Below are 9,577 nucleotides of genomic sequence, written 5' to 3'. Positions count from 1 at the left end.
GAAAATTATTTAGCAAATAAAATTTGTCCTAAGATCACAGAAAGGAATAAGATGAAACCACACTTATAATTTCTCACTTGCTAATATTAACTTCTTCCGTATATTTTAAACCACGTTGGTAGGCATTGTATTAATGTAGAAGTCTACATTTTCATGTATCCTTCTTTGGGCCCTGTATTTAGTGGCTTCCAGCACTTACTGATCTTATAAAGTCAGAACAAATACCTCCTTTTTTGCCTCCAGGCACTTATTCTAGCATTAGAGGGGATCAGTTACGAAAACAGGCTGTAGGAAATTTAAAGCTGGATTAAAATTGTGTCCCACAAACAGTTGTGTCGTTTATATATGTTAGAGGGCAGTGCCCACCTGCTTTCTTCTGTTTTGTGCTATAGGACCCAGAGATATGGAGCAACTTTTCTCATGGAAGTTTTTAATCAAACAGCCAGCTCCTGTCTAAGCTGTCTTGTTGAAACATGACATCTCCAACCCTGGTGGCATTCCGGGGAACTTGAATAAGAGTATAAATTTGTTTCATTAGGTTTTCTTACTGGTTGACCACAAAGAAAAATTAACGTTGTATACATCCATAGATTAAAATATTAAAATTTAAAGGATCTCTGCCTCTAGATATAGGAGTGAAAGTTATGAATTAATTTTAAAAAAATCTCTTGAGACTATCACACATTGTTTTTACCTTTCAGTCAAAGGGCTGCGGCCAACAGGAGAGAACCTAAGCTACATGGGCTGGGTTATCACTGAGTTCACATGATTTCTGTGTGATATGCTTTAGTATTGCCTCTCATTTTACAGATGGGGAAACTGAGGCACGGGCTGCTGCAGTAACTGGCCTGAGGATATGATGCCCAGCTGGCTTTGAACCAGACACCATCACAGCAGCCTCTTGTCCCACCACACTTCTACAGTCCTCTTACACAAACAGAAAGATCTCACTTAACCTTTGGCCAAAGACTATAAGCGTTGGTGAGTGAAAACCATGTATGTGTATTTTCATGTCCCCATGCCCCATGGTTCTTTCAAAGGCTCTTGTGCCTTCCTTCAGATTTTGCTGTGACATTGTCCTCACAAGCAGTGGGAGGAGGTGCTCTTGTTTAAGAGAGACATTTTTCCATGAGTGCTACATGTAGGAAAATAAAATGGGAGCCAGAGAGTAGAGAGGCATCGAGTTCACCTTCTTGGCTTCGAACATCTCCCTAAAACAGACCCAGGTTCTCACATTGGTGCTTACAGCGCCTGTGCTCGCCTCTTGGTTATTTTGACTTCAATAGGCAGAGGATGTGTGGTCTTTTCATCTGTCTTTTCTCTCTCCTCTTGTTCTACTAAAAGGACATGATGAGACTTTCTCATCTATTCTGTAAAAATCTAAGCTCCTAAAACCAGCCGCGCTCAGCCTGTGCTGTTGAGATTGGACAATAGGCACTCACCTGCTCAGTGTGACCACTGTTTGCTTTCTGTGATGCAAGTCTGAAGCAGTGTTTGCTGAGGACATCCTGTGTGGAGAGTGGCTGACAGGTGCATGATTGCTGTGGGCATTTGTGCAGCACACTCTAGCTACCTTGGCCTGAGGATGACTTTGATCATTGGCTTGTAAAACCATCCTCCAGGCTCAGTAAAAACCATTGTCTTACATGTTGTGAAAAATATAATTGGTACCCCAAGTCTTTAACATGTTAAAATGGCAGTTGGGAGCTAAAACAAAGGATGTACACAATAGATTTATGCTCTGCTCTCTGTCTTTTTCTCAAGTTTTTCAGACTTGGATGAGACTTGAGAGTTTGCTTGGTTCAACCCCAAACTCTTCTATGTAGAGAAAGTTAGAGATTGTGGTGATATTGGTGTTTCCAAAATATTGTGCACCCTAATAAACTTATCTGGGGTCAGAGAACAGAACAGCCACTAGATATAGAAGCCAGAAAATGGTGGCATACACGCCTTTAATCCCAGCATTCCAGAGGCAGAGATCCGTCTGGATCTCTGTGAGTTCAAGGCCACGCTGGAACAGCCAGCATAGTGAACACGCCTTTAATCCCAGGAAGTGATGGCAGGAAGCAGAAAGATATTTAAGGCATGAGGATGAGGAACTAGAGCCTGGTTAAGCTTCAGGCTTTCGAGAAGCAGTTCAGCTGAGACCCATTTGAGTGAGGACTCAGAGGCTTCCAGTCTGAGGAAATAGGATCAGCTGAGGAACTGGCGAGGTGAGGAAGCTGTGGCTTTCTGCTTCTCTGATCTTCCAGCGGTCCCCAATACTGGCTCCAGGTTTTTTATTAAAAAGACCGTTTAAGATGTGTGCATCAAGAGACTTCTTTCTTCAGTTGCGTTCTGGGACGGGAGTAGTAAGTCAGGCTCGATTGTTACAAATATGCCTTCTGCTGAATCGTTGAGTCCTCCACCATCTCTTGGGTATCCACCATGTCCTACCTACTGTCTAGCACCTGCAATGTTAAGATGAGTATGACAGGCTTTCTTTTTACAAGAAAGGAGATCATGAGATGCCAGAAGTGGGAAAACTTCAATTAGTATGTTAAGTTGCATGGTAACACAACATCTTTGTAGGCTTATGTGTGTTTATGGCTGTTCTGGGTGGTGATGGTAGATTATTACAAAGTTATTACATTAAATTTAAAAAATTAAAATAAAAAATTACTACAAAGATTGTATGGCTTGAAAATTAAAAATACTTACAATTTGGCCCTTCAAAGGGAAATATTGCTAATACCTGATTCAGTTTCTTCCCCTGTGGGTATCCATTTCTGACAATGTTAGAGCTGATTGACTGGTAGAGGAAGTAGCCAGGCAAGGGCCATGCTTTACCAAAACAAATCCAAATCACTGGAGGAGACCTGTAGCTTTCCGAATCTAATGGTTATTACCACACTGAGCACTGTGCAGTTCACATGCTTGGTGGCCTGTGAAGACGGAGGTGAAGGCCTCATCTAGAGAAAGGTCACTTAAGACAGGAAGAATGATGTATGGCTCAGCCCCACTCAGCTTCAGTGTTAAACCTTGGCCTGGACCATTCCTTCACCTCATCACCAGATACTCTCTTCAAAATCCTCAGGCATTATGGGAAATATCCAGGTATTGTGGGAAACTGTCGGGGATTGTGGGAGGTCCTGAAGTAAACTGCTGAGTACCCTTTTGCACCCCAGGTACAGATATTCACTGGTCTTCAGAATCTTTGATAGCACTTAGCACGTGACAGGATCTCTGCACTTACCCACAAATACACATTACATATAACCTACCAAGTCCATTTCATGCTGCACCTATGTGCACACGTGTAGGGCTGACCACTTGGGATTGGGTAATCTATGTGGGACTCGTGCCTGGAGAAAATGGATCCCCCTTCTCTCAGCAGCCCACTGGCAGCTGACAGCTCTTCATCTAGGGATGGGCTTTGTGAGATTTCCTCATGTGTGTCAGCATGTCAGCCAGTGATGTCCTTACGCAGGCCCTGTTTAGGCAACTGTACTACCGAGAGTTCATGGCTCCAGTTCCTGTCATGTCTGGAAGACACTGACTTGCAGCGGTGTCCTCTGGCTCTTAGGCTCTTTCTGCCCCCTCGTCTGTGACTTACCCTGAGTCTTAGGTATTGGGTTGCGCTGTGGATGTATCAGCTGAGGTTGGGCACCCCCGTCGCTTATGCCCTGCATTTTGACAGTTGTGGATCTCTGTAACAGCCTCCATCAAAAGCAGTTTCCGAATTAGGAATTTCCCCAAGAAGATGGAAGTCCTCGTGGTCTGAACAATCGGTATAACCGCCTTCACTAGCAGGTGACTCATGTCAACGGCTAAACAGAAAGTAGTTAGGCGGCAGCTCTGGCTGGGTCTTTTATCAGGCCACTTGATCAAATTTTACTCATGCTTTTACTTTCAATGCAAATTTTATATCAGTTCCTGATTATGTATTTTATCGATGACTACCTAAAATGAATGTCATTTTGTCCCATGTCATCAATAATAAGACCCCCCCCCCCCAAAGCTGTGGACATTCGCCTTGTTCTTCTGTGCTGGGTTGGCAGCCTTCTTACTCATGCTGTGTTGGGACACAGTGAGCTCATTCTGTTGAGTATATCACCTTCTGTAAATGGATGTGACACCTAGCAGCCAGCGCTGAGGCTGCCTACTATAGGCGTTGCCACGCTGACTGTTCTAAATGCAGTAGTTAATTTGATCATCACCATAAAATGCATAAGGAGGATAGATGAGCATTTTCTTTATATCTTTGAGACAAGATCAAATGGGTTTAACTAAGTTACGTGTGTGTGTGTGTGTGTGTGTGTGTTGTGTGCGCGCGCGCGCGCGCGCGTGTGTGTGTGTGCTTAAGTCATGGCAATTTACTTTTATCTCCAAAGCTGCTTAGGCACTCAGCTGCCAGTACAATAACTTGCCTCAACAGTCTAGACTTAAGGAATTTATCACTTCTTAGTACACATTTCAGATGGTAATCTTCCTTGGGCTATGTCTTAGTCACTTTTCTACTGATGTGAAGATACTCTTATGACCAAGGCAACTCTTATAAGAGAAGACATTAATTGGGGCTTGCTTACAGTTTCAGAGATTTAGTCCATTTTATCATGGCAGAGAGTATGGTGGCAGATATGATGCTGGAGCAGTAGCTGAGAGCGATATCCTGATATGCAGGCTAAATGAGAGAGCGACAGGGTGGCGGAGGAGACAGAGAGAGAGAGAGAGAGAGAGAGAGAGAGAGAGAGAGAGAGAGAGTCAGACAGACAGACAGGGCTTGGCATGGGCTTTTGAAACCTCCAAGCCCACCCCCAATGAATACTTCTTCCAACAAAGCCACACCCACTCCAACAAGGCCACACCTACTCCCAAAAGGCCACACTCTTAATCTTTGTAATACTTTCAAGCAGTTCCATTCCCTAGTGACTAAACATTCAAATATAAGCATAGTGGGGACATTCTTATTTAAACCACCACAGGCTTTATGTCACAATGAGATTATTCTATTTTTATTTTAAGGGATAAAATACTTTGTTTTAGGTGTATGAGTATTTGTCTGTCTGTCTGTATGTGTACCACATGCATGCCTGGTGCTCTGAGTGGCCAGAAGAGAGCACTGGTTACCTGGAACTGTAAACTATAGACAGTTGTGATCTGCAATGTAGATACTGGGTACTTAACCCAGATTCTCTGCAAAGCACCGGATGCTCTAACCCTTGAGTCATCTTTCCAACCCTACCCAAAGTAACTCTTACCTAGGACCTGGAAACACTTTATGACTACCTCAAGGATGCTTCAAAACCCAGACAGTTCATGCAAAGGTGTGTATGTGTACACGACACATATGCATGTGTATGGGGTATAGTTTTTTCTAATAAAAGCTTAGTTTTTGATCATTGAATTCTATTGCTCAGTAAAGTGATGAGAATAGTTTGTTTTTCTTAATTTTTCAAACTGTTCTTTGATTTACCCAGTGAAAATGTGCCATCGGCAACGTGGCAGGTGCTGTGAAGGGATTACTAGGCTGAGGACTGAGTTACAGTCCGGAGTCCTTTCCACCGTAACCTAGCATGGCAGGGTCCTTTATGTCTTCTCATACTTAGAGCTATCGAGTTTGGACCATGCATTCATTTGCTAATTTGGAATTCACTAACAATTAATGGTGCTAAGTATGTTGGCTGAATTAATTACAAAAAAAAATTAAGACACCATTCCCTACCAAACATAGGAAATGCTTCTGAAATGTCTTTTCATGAATTACATTCGTATTCCATCTTTATTGCACTGCTCCTGTTTTTTTCATAGTAATCATTCTTTGAGGAAAACATTTAGGAGTGTAACAATGGAATTGAGGGTTTTTGGTTTTTTTGGGTTTTTTTTGTACCAGAAACTCAGGATTCTTTAAGCCTTTTAGTTTTCAGGATTCTTTAAGTTTCAGTCTGAAGTGAAACCCTATTTTAAATGATAACCCAAGTGCATTTGGTTACAGATGACATCCCCAGGGCAGATTGTTCTAGCAGTTTGAGTCCGGAGAGTGAATAACAGTGTCCAAGTCCCATTTCTCCCTCCGCCAGTTGAATTGGCCCTTACCACGTGGTGAAAAATGGACCTGGACTCCTATCCTGCAAATTCAGCAATGCCAGTGGAGAAATAATCTCTGCTGATCTCCATTGGAAGGGTCACAGGCACTGTGTGGCATGGTTGTACACGCTCAGTTCTAGGCCAATAACTCCGGTAGCTTTGCCAAGAAGATGGAGCCCCTGTGCCTGCCCTGGACCTGGGGTGGGCTGGAAATGACTCTGCTCACATAGCATTCCTCTCATAGAACAGAGGACCCTATTGCCATTACAGAGGTGAACGGCTTCCTGATGGGCCGTAACTACAGACACTGTCACATCCACATGTGACAACTAGGAACCTGCCCATGAGTCTGGCAGCCTATTTTTGATTCAATGACAAATGTTCTTTCCTATGTGTTTAGGCATTAAACAACAGGCAAAGATCCTGTCTTTGTGACTCTTAGAACAGTTAGTTATATGCAAAACAAATTAAACGTGTAGATCTGAATATGACACTCTTCCCACAGGTTCACATCTTGACCACTTGGTCCCCAGCCGATGGCATTCTTTAGCAGGAAGTGCTTCTCAGGCTGGGCTTTGAGATTCAACTGCATCTCTCTCTCTTTCACTCTACTTCTGTCTACCATGGGATGAGCGGCCTCCTCCTCCTCCTCTTCTCCTGTTCCTCCTCCTCCACATGTTCTTGTCCTAGTGCAGGAGGCTAAGAAACCATGGATGGAATCCTGGGAACTATGGAACATCTTGAGACACTCAGGAGATTAAGTTGGCCATTTCTCATTATGGTTCCTCCTTAGGTTGTTTTCGTAAGGCATTTTGTTACAGTGGAAAGAAGAATAAGTAATATGCCCACTGAGTCATAAGGTAAGAAGCCCTACAGAGAGCTACAGGGGCAGAGGGAGAGGGAGGGCCAGTGTTAGGATAGTCACAAAACTTATAGGAAAACTTGGGGCAAAGGTAAATGAGTGAAGATGGCCACATGGATATCAAAGAGGTGAGCTGTTGTGGGAAAGAAGCAGGTGCAAAGGCAGTGAGGTGTCATGAGGCCTGGCATGGTCAGGAATTATCAAGAATCCAAAGGAGCTAACCTGAGCTCGCCGTGTAGAGAATAACAGAAGATAAGGCTGTAGAAATAGGGATGGAGGCCTGGCATGGCCTTGGTTTCTTCTTTGGAGTGGAATGAAAAGACACCACAGCATTTTAAGGAAGCAAATCTAGGTCAAAATTCTACTTGTACTTATAACAGTTTGCTATATAGAGCACGCCAGTTACCTAACTGAAGACAGTTTCCTCCTTGTAATGGTAACGGGCAGATTATGGGTCCCAGTGAAGATAAGCCAGCACCTGGCACACAGTAGGCAATGAAAACTGGCTTGCTTTCTTCATGCATTGAGTGGGTCTAGTCTCCAGAAACTTCCCCTGCAAAGTAAAACAAAACCAAAAACAAAAGCAAAGGAGCCCTTTAAATTCATGTAGCTTTATTTCAGCCTTTGTAGAGTTTAAGCGTCTTCCTGGCCCGATAGGTAACAGTCCCCCAAATAGGGCATTAGGCACGTTAGTAACCAGCCTCTTTAAGAGCAGATTGAGATGAACTTGCTGTATATTATACTTTACTGGATAACAAAGAGATTTTAGTGTGTTCTGGTGTATTTAATATGTAATATAATAAAAAGGACTTATGTGTCATGTCAAGGGGCAGAGCATAAATGATTATGACAGGGGAAATGGGAGATCAGATGCTATAACCTCAGCCGACAGCAGAAGCAGCATGATTAATGTTCTCAACTAAAATGGCCAGCTTTCAGCTTTCAAAAGCACCCTTCCAGCTCTTCCAAGGGAGCCGGGAACATGAACCATTTCATAATGAGAAATGACCAACTTAGTTTCTGAGTGTCTCCGAAGCAAGGAACAACTCTTAAATTTTCAGAAAGAATTTAGAGGAAAGTTACTTGGCCAAGGTCAAGGATATTGGAATATAGATCTGTAGAAGACCTTCAGCAAACCACACACACACACACACACACACACACACACACACACATTGCTTAGGATGATATTTTAGGATTACATTGGTTTAAAGAGGAATAGAATCCACCCTATATGATACTTTGTTTTTCTTCCAAGTCTAAAAGAAGTTAAGGCACTTTTTGTGGGGCCTGTGCACTGCATCCATTGCATCCAAAGGCTGTTGGCTATGGGCATTATACAGTGGCAATGCATCATGTCACACTGGGAAGCACTTAGTCTGCATTCTGGTCATTAAAATTGGATCATGGACCTCAGGGGGTCATCGATGGCCAACAGTATCGTCTAGCCTGAGTGGAGGCTCCATTTCTCATTGTGACATAGCCGTTGGCCTAAACCGAAACTGCCTTCTTGTCACTCCAGTGCAGAGTTCAGTAGCATCGTGAGAGGGAGTGGGCTGAAGACAGTGGTGGCGACTCCGAGGCAAAGAGAGCAGGGAGCGCTGCCCCCTGGGAGCCCGGCCCCCCTGGGAGCCCGGCCCTCATGCTTTCTGACAGATGGAGCCGAGGGCTGAGGAACCGTGTCCTGGAGGAACACCCTCAACAACTCAGACACCTGCCTTCTCATGCCGTGACTCAGCCAGGAGCACCTCATTCTGCACATGACGGTGGGATGAGCAGGCAGGCTCGGTTTCTGAGCAGGTGTCCTCTTCCCAGAAGGCCCTCCTTCAACTGGCATGACTGGAACTAGATTTCCGAGAAGGAGACGGCATGTAATGTGCAGTCACTCACCTCCGCTCCAAGGTTTTACTGGGGTCGTCGGCTTCCTCAATAACATTTCAGAGAAGAGCGGAAGGGCATTTTCTAACCATCATCGGGATAGCAGGAATTCTGTGTCAATCCTAACTTAGAAAATTGGACTAGATTTGCAGTCAAACATATAATCTGTGGTGTAGTTTGGGCTTGATCACCATCCTAGGATCAAATACTTGATGAAATCAAAGAAAGCAGCAAGGGTTACTCCGAAGCCTTTCTAGACTATTTTGTGACATGTGCGCTCATGTGTATGCTCATGTGTGTGCTCATGTGTGCTCATGTGTGTGCTCACGTGTGTGCTCATGTGTGTGCTCATGTGTGTGCTCATGTGTGCCATGAGCCCATTTGATAGCTGTGCTTACTCAGAGAGCTTGCAGACTAGAGATATGGACAAAGTAGGAAAAGGCACTCTTTTTAAATTAAGTAGAGTGTCAAGAATATTAATGTATCGTGATTCTGGAGTGTTTACCAGAAGCAGACATCTAAATATTAACATATCGTAATCCCGATGTGTTTATCAGAAGCAGACATCTAAAAGAAGTGTTACTATAAAGACATAAATAGAAATATTCCTTTAAACATTTATGACAATGTGAGCTGGGAGAGAGAGGAGGAGAAGACCATGAGTCAAATCTAACTAAAGAAGTGTTTAGCAAATCAGTTTACTTCACAGAGTAATTTATGGAGCTATTGTTGGGGGCATTTGTATCTGAATAAGAGCTTGCCTCTCCCATC

At 43.6% G+C, this 9,577-nt stretch overlaps 1 protein-coding gene across 1 annotated transcript in view; it reads left to right on the top strand.

Annotated features, from left to right (window-relative positions):
- Positions 1 to 8,601, top strand: part of LOC114689785 (pro-neuropeptide Y-like) — a 52,132-nt gene extending 43,531 nt beyond the window's left edge. Inside the window, exon 4 of the mRNA XM_037201775.1 lies at positions 8,451 to 8,601. Coding sequence (XP_037057670.1) covers positions 8,451 to 8,601 — 151 coding nt within the window. The remainder of the gene's footprint in view (positions 1 to 8,450) is intronic.
- The last annotated feature ends 976 nt before the right edge of the window (positions 8,602 to 9,577 follow it).

The sequence above is a fragment of the Peromyscus leucopus genome, unplaced genomic scaffold (genome assembly GCF_004664715.2).
Source record: "Peromyscus leucopus breed LL Stock unplaced genomic scaffold, UCI_PerLeu_2.1 scaffold_140, whole genome shotgun sequence".
Lineage (NCBI taxonomy): Eukaryota > Metazoa > Chordata > Mammalia > Rodentia > Cricetidae > Peromyscus > Peromyscus leucopus.
This window is presented reverse-complemented; position numbering and strand designations above follow the sequence as displayed.